At 37.3% G+C, this 14579-nt stretch overlaps 1 protein-coding gene across 1 annotated transcript in view; it reads left to right on the top strand.

The window, feature by feature from the left end:
* trpc3 (transient receptor potential cation channel, subfamily C, member 3) overlaps positions 1–14579 on the top strand; it is a 47033-nt gene that overhangs the window by 16180 nt on the left and 16274 nt on the right. The window contains exons 3-5 of the mRNA XM_083546974.1: positions 472–657; positions 6554–6718; positions 12849–13065. Coding sequence (XP_083403100.1) covers positions 472–657; positions 6554–6718; positions 12849–13065 — 568 coding nt within the window. The remainder of the gene's footprint in view (positions 1–471; positions 658–6553; positions 6719–12848; positions 13066–14579) is intronic.

Below are 14579 nucleotides of genomic sequence, written 5' to 3'. Positions count from 1 at the left end.
CTATCTATCCACCTATCTATCTACCTATCTATCTATCACTTACTTTCTATTTCTTTATTTCTTTGTTTCTCACACGAAACCTATCTCTCTCTCTATCTCTCTCTCTCTCTCTCTCTCTCTCTCTCTCTCTCTCTCTCTCTCTCTTTTTCTCTCTCTTTCTCACAGAATGACTACAGAAAATTGTACATTGATCTTGCTCCTTCTCTCTCTGTTGGCATCTGGTTGTCTTTTTTTGTATCTGTTACCCTCTTGCTGTTCTTGCTCTGCCTCTGTCTATCTTTGTTTTTGTCTCATTCTTAATCTTTTCCTCTCTCTTTGTTTGAATCTCTCGCTCTCAGTTATTCTCTTCCTATCTCTCACCATATCTTTCTGTTTCACCTTTTGTCTCTGTGTCTCTCACACCATACCTCTTTGTCCCCCCCCCCCCCCTCTCTCTCTCTCTCTCTCTCTCTCTCTCTCTTTCTCTCTCAGAATGACTACAGGAAATTGTCTATGCAGTGTAAGGACTTTGTGGTGGGTGTGCTCGACCTGTGCAGGGACACAGAAGAGGTGGAGGCTATCCTGAATGGAGATGTATCAGCTGAGCTGGAAGCCGGCCAACATCATCGCTCTCTCCTCAGCAGAGTCAAACTGGCTATCAAATATGAAGTCAAGAAGGCAAGTGGCTCAGCTTGAGCATTATATATGTGCAGTATACTTGATTTCATCTTTTTCCGTATGCTCAGACTAACTAATAATTATCCAGGAACAGTTAATTCCACTAATCCCACCCTTCTCTTTTACATTTACATTTATGGCATTTGGCAGACGCTTTATTTCCAGAGTATCTTCCAGATATCTCAGTTTTACAGCTGAGCAATTGAGGGTTAAGGGCTTTGCTCAAGGGCCTACAGTAGTACACTTTGATTGTGCTGTGATTTGAACCTATAATCTTCTGTTTAGAAGTCCAACATCTTATCCACTGAACAACTACTTCCCTTTCATCTTCCTTTGTCTCTATCTGATCCAGACCCAGAAATACAGCAGGGTGAAATACAGTGGACTCCTTAGTCCTGTGTATTTCATATTGACAGGCACTTTGGTAATGTTTTTGTGTCAGTTTCATGTGACAGATATATGTCCTTAGCCTTGGTTGTCTTAAACACATTACACACCCAGACACACACACATACACACACTCAGACGGACTTACCACTGTCCAAGGTCATTATTATGAGGGTTAAAGGAGGGGGTACATCAAGCTAACAGCGGTGCACAAGACATGAAGCGCAATTTCAAAATGGGCTTTTGGGGAAATAAATTAATTGTCAAAAGAGTTTCCTGTTGTGGTTAAAAAGAAAACCCTCTTATCTCTGACATAATTGAGATTTAAATGGATGGCAACACGTATGGGCTGTGATGCAAGATTCATAAGCGTGCGTGTGTGTGTGTGTGTGTGTGTGTGTGTGTGCGTGTGTGTGCATGCGTGTGTGTGTGCGTGTGTGTGTGTGTGTGTGGGTTTTAGAAAGCTGTGTAATTGAATAACATGCATTTCCAAATATATATATATATATATATATATATATATATATATATATATATATATATATATATATATATATATATATATATATATATATATATATATATATATAAAAGAAAACCTCTCTCATATAAAGTATCATTTTAAATAATTGCAAAATACAAGAATTCAGTCACAATTATTCTCTGGAAACAAATACTATAAAAACAAAACTGGTTTTATTATAATAGTGTACATTTTTATTTACTTATGAGGAATTCCCCTAAGAAATATGATTTGGTATTAATCATGAATAGATATTTTGGTATTAACCTAGACCTGTATTATTACCTTCAATCAAGAACAGCATGTTTAATTCATGTATTTAGTAAGGCTGTGCCAAAATATAACATACATGTCGAAAATATATGTCATTCAAATCATGGCATATCAATTGAATGTATGCCAGTGGCATTTTTTATAATATTGCTGTGTGAATAATTTATTGGTTGAAATAACCAGCTTGCTAACAGAATTTCAACACATTTTCTACCTTATTAAGTGCTTTTTTGAAAGATTCTGTAAGTTATATCACTTATTTTTCTTATTCGTATCCGGGAAATTTGTTGGCAAGGCTTGTAAAAAAGAAAAAACATTTGATTAATTCTTTAAATTATATGTTTTGTATCTGAACTACAATTCATTTTTATTTAATTTTATTTTGTATAATGCTTTACCAATGGAAATTGTCCCAAAGTAGCTTTAATAAAATAAAAAGATCCCAATAAATTTACTCCTCATAAGCAAGCCAATAGCAAGAAAAAACTCCCTACGGTAGTATAAGGACTAAACCTGTCCCAACAATGAACTTACAAATACTTCGTTACTGTACTTATGTAGATTTTCTGGTATCAGTACTTTACTTTTATTATCTATTTTCCGGACAACGTTTTACTTTTACTCATTACATTACATCTTTTTTGCTGTCAGTCTGTGACCCTTCTGTTGTCCCACCGTTTGCTCGTTCCTTCACGAAAAAGAACTACCTTGTGTTTCACCTACCTCACGATGGGACAACAGAAGGGTCACAGACTGACAGCAAAAAAGAAAACCAAAAAGAAAGAAAGACTAAAAAATTTAAGTAACAAACCTGTTTTGGAAATGTAAGAAATAGAAAGTACAGATATTTGTGTAAAAAATGTAATGAGTAAAAGTAAAACGTTGTCCAGAAAATAAATAATAAAAGTAAAGTACTAATACCAGAAAATCTACATAAGAGAGGCGAGAGTGGAAATAATGAAAGAAAAATAATTTCAACCACAAATTTTTTTCTTTTGCGGCCAAAGGATCCATGGACCGGTACCGGTCGAGAGACCGGGGGTTGGTGACCCCTGTTCTATATGGTGGCTGTTCAGTCTGGATCCATTCATTGGATAACAAAATTGGAAATTATTTTTGTATTATTATATTAATTAGGACTGTCGAAACTTGTTAAACCAAATCCATTTTAATGGCACAAATTTTACTAACGTGCAATTAATGCAGTGTGCATTTCTGTTTGACCATTTTTATAACAAATATAAATAAATAGTTATAAAAGAAGAGCGAAATTAAAACCTTCTCACATTCATTTTACGACGTCCTTTCTTTACTTGTTGATGTTTCCTAACAAACATCAACTCCACAGAAAAATTATTTTAATCAGTAAACATTTGTTTGTAAGACAAAAACAAGATTACAATTATTAAAGCCCTTATACATAGCTTGTAGTGGCATACAAATCTATAACCAGTCACTTACAAATGAATTATTAGTCTTTTGCTCAGAACTATTTACTTCACTTAGCTTCATATTTTCTGGATAATTAAGCATATTTTGCAACACATCATTAATATATCAAGCAGCAATGGCCTATTGTAAGTAGGACAGATATGAATTTAACAGCTATAATTCCCACTAGAAATACCCAATTAACCTACTACCTCAAATCAGGCCCTCATGTACACCAGAGAACAAAACTGTCACTATCCTTCTTCTGTGTATGCAGTGTTCTTACCTTTGTCCCAGAAACCGTAATTTACCTTTCCAACATGTAAAAAAGTCTTTACAATATCCTGAAGGAAATGGGTGAAGTCATTTATTTAAGTAATTTCTGAAAATATATAAGTTTGATTGATTCGTTAATATAATGGATTTGGTGCAGTAAATGATAGGATTGTGTAAAAATGGATGTGTAAAAGGAAGGCAAGCCAATATTATTTTTTGTCTACAATTACAGCTACAAGGCTTCTGGGATATTTCTCTCCCAACTTTCCAAACATGGATCCTAATCATTTGTCTATTTTTGCTTTACAAATGGCTCAAGCTCTGGTTGAGGTGATAGATGAAGAGTAATTTTCACATCTTGTCCACAGATTCTCAATGAGATTGAGGTATCAGTGCGATTACACTTGACAGACTCATTCTAACACATTCAGATAGATGTTTTGAATCACCCTAATGTAGATTTCGGTCCTTGTTTTGTTGGACGGTGAAGCTCCATCTAAATCTAAAGTCCCTAGGATTGCCCTATATTTGACTTTTCCCTCTATCCTGACAAGTTAATATGCCCTGTTGATGAAAAGCTTCCACAAAACTTCCACAGAACTCCTCATCCAATCACTGTATTTTCATGATGACCTCTTTTAGGTAAATGTCGATTATTTGAATAGTTTTTTCCAATGAATCACTCACTAATTCTTTACATTCAGATGCTGATGATCCCCACTATGATGATGATGATGATGAGGTGGGAGGTGGTAGCTCAGTGGTTAAGACATTGGGCTTTGGATCAGAAGATCACAGGTTCAAATCCCACCAAGCTGCCACTGCTGGGCCCTTAAGCAAAAGCCCTAAAACCTTCCCCTGCTCAGTTGTAAGTCGTTCTGGATAAGGGCGTCTGCCAAATGCAAATGAGTGGCATGGTGACATTCCTCTCATTTTTTGCATAACACTATTTGTGAACTACATGTTATCAATGGTTTACACTTTCTCCTTTGAACCAAATTCAGTTCATCATTGTCCTAAGTTTCTTCATTCTGGCCTCTAGAGAATTTTTATCAGGCAAAAGTCTAATCTCACTCTCCACTCCAAGTATGCATTTTGAGGAAATAGTCCAACTTGGGGGTCCAAGCACAGTCCAATCACAAACACTGAGAAGTCCCTTTAAACAACATTAAAGTCTCCGCTGTTCTACAGATCCACCACTAAATCCATCACACTAAAATGACGTCAGATCTGTTAATGGGATTATTATGGCAGCACTCTGTTTCCCTGACAGTCCCACTTAACATGCAAATGACCATCTATCCTTTCACCCATTCTACTCACTTTCTTTGGAGCCCTTTTTTTTATTAATTTTAAGAGTGAGCAAACTCAGTAAAATACCATTACTAGATAAAGCATAAAGAAGGAAGAGTAGCATTTGCATTTAGTTGATAAACAATAAATAAAGAACTGTTTCGCTAGGCAATTTAGTGAGCGATAAAACGCATACGACACTTTGTAACAGTAAATTAATTAACAGTGAGGTGGTGTGACGCAGCTCTATGCAAGGCAGAGTTTACTGATACTACTCAGAAATTGACTATATTCATCTCTGTGTTCGATTCCCTTTTTTTTTTACCACAGCTATCTCACAAAGTCAATACTTTTTTGTGTTTTAAGGAATAACAGGTCACAACCCCAATTCCAAAAAGGTTGTGACACTGTGTAAAATGTAAATAAAAACAGAATGCAATGATTTGCAGATCAAATAAATCCATATTCTATTCACGATAAAATTAAAAACACAGCTCAATGGTTAAACTGACAATATATACCATTTAAATGAAAAAATTTGGTCTTTTTGAATTTGATGGCTGCAACAGGTGTCAAAAAAGTTGGGACAGGACCATGTTCACTGCTGTGTAACATCACGTTTTCTGTCCGTATACATCTGAGAACTGAGGAGACCAGTTGCTGAAGTTTTGGGAGAGAAATGTATAAGAAACATCCATTCTGGTGTCCTTTGTTGTGTTTTTTGTTTCATTATACACCAAATGGTTTGGATCATGTTTCACGTGAACCTTCTTCTTTTAATGATTGAGATTTAAACTGCATTTCTGGATGTCATTGAAAACTGTGTTCACAGACAATCATTTCTAGAGGTGTTAATCAACCCATGCGGTGATTTCCATTACAGAATCATATTCAACTGTTTTGCAATTTTATGTTGAGAAACATTATTCTCAAATAGTTCTGAAGACAGGATTGGTGAAGCTCTGCCCATCTTTACTTCTGAGAGACTCTGCCTCTCTAAGATACAACCTTTATACCCAATCATCTTATTGACCTGTTGTCAATTAGCCTAATTAGTTGCAAAATGTTTCACCAACTGTTTAATTTTAGTCTTTTGTTGCCCCATTCCAACTTCCAACAGAGTTGTGTTGCAGCCATCATTTTTTTATGTTTAAACATTTATTTTCTATGGTGAATAAAATATTGGTACATAATATTTGCATTGTTTTTATTTGCATTTTTCCAACATGTCCCAACTTTTCTAGAATTGGGGTTATAATATTTTAACACCTGTAACAAATATAACAATGCAGCATTCCATGTTACCATGAACCTGCAAAGCTCTTCATCCTTAAGACTCTCATGTGTTGGAAAACCTCTGACTTTTACAAGACACTGATACCGGAGACTCCTTTCATAAATGCTCCTCCCATAAATCCACATCTATATGTAGAAAACACTATCTAAACAATGATACTTATTTTCATTGCTATAGTAATAATAATGCAAAGACTGATGTGACATATGAAAATGAACCAACAGCTTCAAAACAGAAACAAGGATCTGTCATGCAGATATTATAATAGAGTAATATAAAGTACATTTCTTTTTCTTTTTCTCCAAAAAATTAAATTGTGAATCTGTGTCATCTAACAATGAAGCAACTTTTTGTTTGAAAGCTTTTATCTTACATAAAAAAAAAACTGAACATCTGCACATTTCTTTTTTCCTCAGTTTGTGGCTCATCCTAACTGTCAGCAACAGTTATTGACTATCTGGTATGAGAACCTGTCTGGTCTGAGAGAGCAGCCCATCGCTGTGAAGTGTCTGGTGGTACTGGTGGCAGCTTTAGGCCTCCCACTGCTGGCTGTGGGGTATTGGTTTGCTCCATGCAGCAAGGTAAAGTGCCGCAAACCAACATTTTAAAATTTACATGTTCTGTTCATTACTTGGGAATGGATTTCCCAGTGATCCCAGTCCATTTTAATGTTTTTGTCAGTATAGCTAATAAATGGCTTCAACATTAATTCACAACAATGTGCAAGACTCACATGGACACTATGATGGTAATGACTGTCAGAATTGTTCCAAAATAGGTAGTAAACTACGTTTACTCTGTACAGCTCTCTACGGCTGTAATCACCTTCACCCGTATATTGTTCTGTCTTGGTAAGCACCCTGTGTAAGTTTTGATCTCTATGTCTAGTTGTCTTTATGTAAGTTTTGTTGGTGTTATGTGTGTGTTCCACAGCCTAGCCATTATTCAGCGTTTTTTCAAGAATATCTAATGTTTATGTTCATAGTTTCTCTGTGTTGTTCTTTGATTTTATATATTTGTATGTTTATTTGTTTAATACGTATTCATACTTTTTTTATCAACTTGTATCCATCACCCATCTCCTGAATTGCATGCTAATGATAAAATCCCGACACTGCACATTCAGTTGTGTGAAATTAAAAGAAGTTCAAGAAAGATCTTTTTGATAGTTAAATGTTTGTATTTATTTCCAAAAGATTTTTAGATGTACTGTACACTGAGGGGAGAGGAAATGTGGCAATGAATAGAATCAGTTCCTTGATACCTGATTGTTTTTTAACTTGTTTGAACCTCTTTTGAAGTTGTAGAGAGAATCTTGACCATTTTACATAAAGCACAACATTACATTTTTAGTTGTAGTATTGCAGTATAGCATTTGATAATAAGCAGGTGTATGTCATTTTGTGTATGCAGGTCTTTTAACTTGGTATAGATCAGACAGTTATTTCTTAATCATAGAAATGAAAAAAGGCATTTGTTTGTTTGTTTGTTTGTTTGTTTGTTTTATAATCACATGTTACCAAATTACCTACTCTTGCAGATTTGTCACTAGGAGATCAAACTGGCAAGATGACATACATAGAGGAGTAATGAGAATTACCCTTTACATTTAGCCTAAAACTCAAACACCTGATTTCTCGACAAGATGCATTAAACAGAATGTATATGAGCAAATTGGGACAATTGAATGAAACCTAAGCCAATATAGCATTCAGGTTGTGAATCGAAGGTTAAACTTTACTGTGTTGTTAACAAAGGCGCAGAATTGTTACATTATTATTAAATTAAATTATTATTAAATTATTTTGATACATTTTTACTTCATATTTTGTTCAAACAAACTTAAAAAACTTGATATGTTACTTTTACATGATGAGAGTAAAAAGAGAAATGTGTGATCATGCATGGCTTCTTGGATTTCAAGAGTTTAACTCCATTAAGCAGCCATGGGACTGTCTTGGATCACAGCATGTGCTAATGTAATCATCTGCTTGCAAATGGACCATAACTTCATCGAGTTGTTGTTGTTGCTGTTGCAATAAAGGCCAACATTTTAATCCAATACATTTCAGTTTTCTACACTGGTGGGAAAAAGCTTTTATTTGTATTTTTATTTTTAATCCTCCTGGCAATGGTTGATATTTAAGGATGAAAGATGAAGTCATGCCTTTAATGAATAGCTGGCAATGTTCATTATACGTCTGTGCCGTATGTATGATTACTGCAAAACAAATGTAATAATGTAACTTTGATACATACACCTGAATCAGAACAATCCCAAAAGGAAGCCATTGTAATAAAATGATGCATAAGCATTTATTTTCTATGTGTGTTATAAGATTTCAATGGCACATATCAAAGCAACAGCACAATGCAAAGCAACAACTTTTTACTCATTGACTCATCAATATGGCATCCAGAATGGTTGCTTCATACTTTTGTGCAAAGAGGGATAATTTTAATAAACTGGTCTGGAACAGTTTTGGGCAGTTCTGGACATAATGGCAGAAATTGCACTTGTTTAAAAGTGTAACGTGGCCTTCATGTGGTGTAAAGAAGAGGATGATTTTAATCCGAGACCGGACCTCGACAGAATCAACAGGCACGTGGAAATTGAGTTACCGCAGCTGTTCTCTGGTAATGAGAAGCAGAGCTATCTATGTTGGGCGCGGCAGTTCGAGGTCCGAGGGAGAGGCTCTGCATCCTATAATTATGAACTGGTGAGGATTCTGCTGGCATGCTTCAGCAACGCAGCATTTCTTCTGTGAGACAGTCTTCTTTAAGCTGATTATACAGCAGTAAAATAGAGACTCAAGGAGGCTTTCGGGCAGCGGCAATTGATAAATCGCTTTAGAGTCAGCCTATCAGCCCGCCCTTGTGCTCCGCGGGAAAGTTTGGAGGTGTACAGTATGTGGTGGGGATCGGCAGGTTAGTAGACAAGGCTTTTCCCAAATTTGGAGACGAGGCACAAAAAGAGGAAAAGTTTTGTCATTTCATGACTGGGACTTTCTAATGAGAAATCATGCTTAATTGAACCTCAGCTGTGCTAAGCTACAACTGAGGACCTCTTAGTTCCTCACCTTACCAGCAAAGACTTTGTCCCCAGGTGCTGCAATGTATCGCTGGCCACTGCTATGAACTTACCACCACTCAGTAATTCTTTTGTGCCTGTTAAAGTGTGCTTACCTTATGCAGCTCGCTTAAGGATATCCTTAAGCGAGCTGGATCCTTAAGCGAGCTGTTGGATATCCAGAACTCAGTGCGGCAGATTCTTTCTAGTTGTTGGTCACAGGGAAAGGGACAGTTCACAATGGACTTACAAAAGCACGGATCTTAAATCCTACTGGCAGGACGTTTTATTAAAACAAAACATGCACCTGGGTGAGTTTTACCCAGTGATGACTGATGTTTAGATGTTCCATGCTCCAGTGGATATAGCTACAGTGTTCTCTTTCAGTAGTACGCCTCCTGTGTCGATGAGTCACCTATTTCTGAGTCTGAGAAAGCTGCACTTTCGTATTGTTGTCAGAGTACAACGCCATCTTTAGCTTGTCCAAATGGAATGCTGGGAGATGTTAACTTGTGAAACATCACATCGGAACAGGTGTACAAGCGTACATCTCTTGAAAAGCGTGTTAAAATAGAGAAACAGGTGGCTGGCCTGATAGCAGATGGCATTATTGGGTAGAGCTGTAGTCTCTGGGTGTCACTGGTTGTTTTAGTAAAGAAAAAATGTGGCACCTGGCGTTTTTGTGTCGACAACAGACTCTTAAACAGCGTGACTATTAAAGACTCATAACCTCTGCCTCGTGTGGATGACACATTGGATGCGTTTAGCACGCTGGACTTCTCTAACGGTTACTGACTTGTGGAAGTTGCAGAGGAGGACTGAGAAAATACAGCCTTTACTGTGGGGTAGGGGCTCATCGGTGGTGGTCCTTGCCAATGGGCCTTTCAAACGCTCCATCTACATTTCAACGTTTGATGGAGCTAGTACTCAGAAGGCGCCCGTGGCACATCTGCGTGGTATATCTCGCTGACATTTTGATTTAAAACAAAACATTTTCAGAACATCTGTCGATCCTTAGCGAGGTGTTTTCAAGAAACCAATCTGCTAGTTTGAAAATGAATACGGGTAAATGCCAGAGATCGTGTGCTTTTTCTGTGTCATGTAGTCTCTCGAAAGGGTCTTCAGCCTGATCCTAAGAATGCTGAGAAAGAACTGGTCAGTTCCCCATTGTACTTCTGAGGTGAGAGCCTTTGTGGGCTATGTTCCTATTACAGACCCTTTGGAAAGGACTTTTATAAACTTGCTGCCTCGTTTAACCAACTCATTCGAAAAAAATGTTCCATTGGTGTGGACGCCTGAATGTGACACATCGTTTAACCTTTTGAAAGGTTTGTTGTCATTTGACCCTGTAGTGATATTTCCTGACTTCAGCCTTTTTAAATTTACACTGATGTGTCCAACTTGGCAGGCGGTGCAGTTCTTGCTCAGGACAGAGATGGAATGCATATGCCAGCCGGACGTTAAATTCCACACAGAGGTGTTGGTCCACCTTTGATCGTGAGTTGTGGGCTGTTATGTGGGCAGTACAGGAATTTAAGCATTATCGTATTTTTTGGACTATAAGCCACTACTTTTTCCCCACGTTTTGAACTCCGCAGCTTAAACAACGAAGCGGCTAATTTATGGATTTTTTCTGGGTTTTTCCTGGTTTCACAAAATTCAAGCCAAAAAACTGAACCTCATAACATTAGACCAATGAAATTTCCGAACGGAAACGAAAAAACGCATCTCACCTGTGTGGTAAACTCCCCAAAGAAATACAGTGGTACCTTGAGCTACGAGTTTAATTCGTTCCGTGGACGAGCTTGTATCTCAATTTGCTCGCACATCAAATACAATTTTTCATATTGAAAATACTTAAAATGGCATTAATCCGTTCCAACCCTCAAAATGACACCCCGTTTTTATGTTTCATGTTATTAAATTGGAAAATACATTTCAAAATAACAAATCTTGTATAAAGACATAATAGAAAGAGTATGTAAAGATATAATAAGCTTTTATTCAGTGTATTTTTCTTGGAGATGAGACGACTTGAGCTAACGAAAACCGCTCGTACCTCGGAAAACCCAGACATTAATGCACTCGTAGGTCAAGGTACCACTGTAGTTGTGAAAGGAAGGAGGAAGACAGTGAACAATGACTTACTTGGTCGGCTACTGTTTAGATACAAGCCGTTGTAGCGCGTTGAGTCTGGGTGAAAGGAGAGCTCGCTAACTGCAGTTGCATATAAGCACAGACAGGTTTCCAAAACTCATGCTTTTTAATTTTTTTTTGCAACAGCGTTATGGGTTAGTCAAAGAAACTTAGAAATGAGCATCAGAAAATAAAAAGGACATAATCCTCAGTCTTACACACACACACGCGCAGTACTACCTGAAGTATGCAGTGCCGGTCTTTTCCCAAAATACCTCTATGCTCCTAATAGAAGCGCAACATATTTTACCCATTACACCGTGTGTAACGTGTCTTTCGTTAAAGCCTGTGTAAAGTGCATTAGTGTAGACACGCGTCTTATAGACAGGTGCGACTTATTTATGTTTAAAATAAAAATATTTGTTAAATTCAGTGCGCTTTATAGTCCGGAAATTACGGTACTTGCTTCATTTACCATTATTACAGACCATCGTCTGCTCTTTGTCCATTGATGGTGAACCAACAGGTAGAAGAGTGAGATGGACCCTGGAGCTTGACCCTTTGAATTGGGTCATTGTACACAAAAATTGCTTTCTTTCTGCCCTGAGTTGTCCGGAGAGCCCAGTGGTAAGGGAGTACTGGAAGTGAATGTGGTCAGTTCTAATCACACAGACACTGATGGTCCATGTTCCTTTAAAGTCACTGATTCTACTGGTGACTTGGCTGCTGTGAACTCACTCAAACAGCGAGTCTCATATTAATACTTAACTATTAAGACTGTGTTAGGCTGGGTGGCTCAATCCAAAAGACCGTTCAGGCAGAGGTTACAGGGAGCCTGTATGTGTGAGAGGTTTGGATGCCCTTGTTTATTGTTTTCCTTCTTATGTGTTCAGGCGAACCCTGCAGGAACACTCAATCACAAAAGTAATCTATGGAATTCCTTAAAATGCTCAAAAATTTACTCAAAATAACTTTTTTTCCAAAGAGGAGGTGGTACAGATACCACACGTTCATGTATAAGGGATTACAACATACAAACTTAGAATTAGCCCTTGACAGACAAGGAGCTCAAACAAACTGACCACCACAACTTATCAAACTGAGAGATATAAAGGACCACCAAAATTCCATTTTATTTAACTGTAACTTTTCAATTTTGGTATTTGGTATTTTCAATTATAGTATTTGTATATATATCAAATCTCCTGCCTACCGAGCATATAACATCTTCCAACTGGAAAGGTGAAGGCTAATATGTACCTCATTTAAGACTAGTGTAGCCAGCCAACATCAGTGTAATACACTAGGAGTGAAGCACTATCCAGCCCATTCATCATACATGAGCTAATTGAAACTAGCAGTTGACTAGTGTCACCGTAATTGTCAGGGAAGAAGTAAAAACATAACCCTCCCATTGCTTAAGGCAATGGTGTATATCAATGCTGTATATGTAGAACACCATGTCAATGAGCAAATATCTAACATTTCTGTGTAAATATTTCCAGCTGGGTAAAGTCCTACGCAGTCCCTTCATGAAGTTTGTGGCACATGCTGCTTCCTTCATCATCTTCCTCTGCCTGCTGGTCTTTAATGCGTCTGACCGGTTTGAGGGCATTACAACTCTGCCCAATGTCACGGTTACAGACTACCCACTGCAGATCTTCAGAGTGAAGACCACCCGCTTCTCATGGACCGAGATCCTCATCATGGTGTGGGTGGCAGGTAGGAGGGTAGCTCAGTCAATCTAACTCTTTTCAAAAACATTTTTTTAATCTTTAGTGTTATATTTATTATTTATATCTCAAAAGATTAAAATTGGGTGTAAACTCCTGGGCATTTCTAGACATATTCACAAACGTCACAGTTTCCACCAGGTGACAAATTAAAAAGTGTGTTTATTTTTATTAGTTATTTAACATATCTTTTTTTTCTTTTTTTTCTGCCATGATCATCATGTTCTCTTAGATCCTAAACACTAACGAGAGATTTTAGATTCATGTGTAAAACTCTTTAAACTTGAATCATTTAACCGTCAACTGAGTGACTGACTTGCCACAGTGCATTGGAGTCAATAAACTAGATGTTTCATCACTCATCAAGTCAAGTCAAGTCAAAAAGCTTGTATTGCCATTTTAACTGACGCAGAACACAGTGAAATGAGACAACGTTCCTCCAGAACCCTGGTGCTACATAAAACAACATAGAGCTACATTACACAACATAGAGCTTCATAACAGAACACAGAGCTAAGGACTAAAGTAAGTGTCTTCACCACATAAAGTGCATTGTGTGCAACCTGGTGCAAACAGTGCAGACAAAGACAGTGGAAACAAATAACACAAGACAGTGTGGGACAAATACACAAAATAGTGCCAACCAGTAAACCGACTGTATAATATGGTATACAGTACAATGTGCAAAATAGAAAACTATAAACAAGAGAGTACTTGTAAACATGAACACAATGTTGTGTAAAAACATCAATAGCAGCAATCAGAGGGCCCTCACTGGTTCTCTGACAAATATTTAGGATTATAACACAACCTGGGTCTCCTTGACTAATCAATTCTTTTGCTGATAGACAATTAATGCATTTAGCAATCCGTATTATAAATACATTTCTAAATAAACCCAGTTCGCTCCCCACTGTGCATTACACTGTTCAGTGTAGTGTGACAAATTAGCGCATTTATTACATCTGGCAGCTTGTGTACCGCATGGAAATGATCATCCATTAGAAAAGTCATCATGTTGAGTGACCCACACTGAACAGACTCCACACTAATTCCATTTCCAGGCCTGTTGCGGTTGGCTTGTCCTTGAGTGTGTCGTGAATGAATTAGTTCATTTCTATTACATGTCTGTCACAGTGGCCTTGAATGTGTCTCTGTCTTGAAAAAAATTGGCTTATCGGTTAATTAGGCTCAGTGAAAAATAAGGGAATGTCCTTTTGGGGTAGCTTCCTAGTGTCTGTACATTTTAGTCTGGTATTAGAATTCCCTTGGACATTTTTTCTTGGCATTGTACCTAAACGATATTCCCATTAATATTTAATACCAGCCCGCTAACGATTATTAATATTCATTAGTCTGCCAATAGTAATCTCAACACATACTGTAGAGAACAATTTTATATCACTGTATAATCTAACGTCTTTGAAATCAGTGTTTTGAAACTGTCAGAATTCATTGTCGGATATAACCATTATTTCATAGAACAAGATCATGAGTTTGTGA

The sequence above is a fragment of the Silurus aristotelis genome, assembly GCF_946808225.1.
Source record: "Silurus aristotelis genome assembly, chromosome: 7".
NCBI lineage: Eukaryota > Metazoa > Chordata > Actinopteri > Siluriformes > Siluridae > Silurus > Silurus aristotelis.
This window is presented reverse-complemented; position numbering and strand designations above follow the sequence as displayed.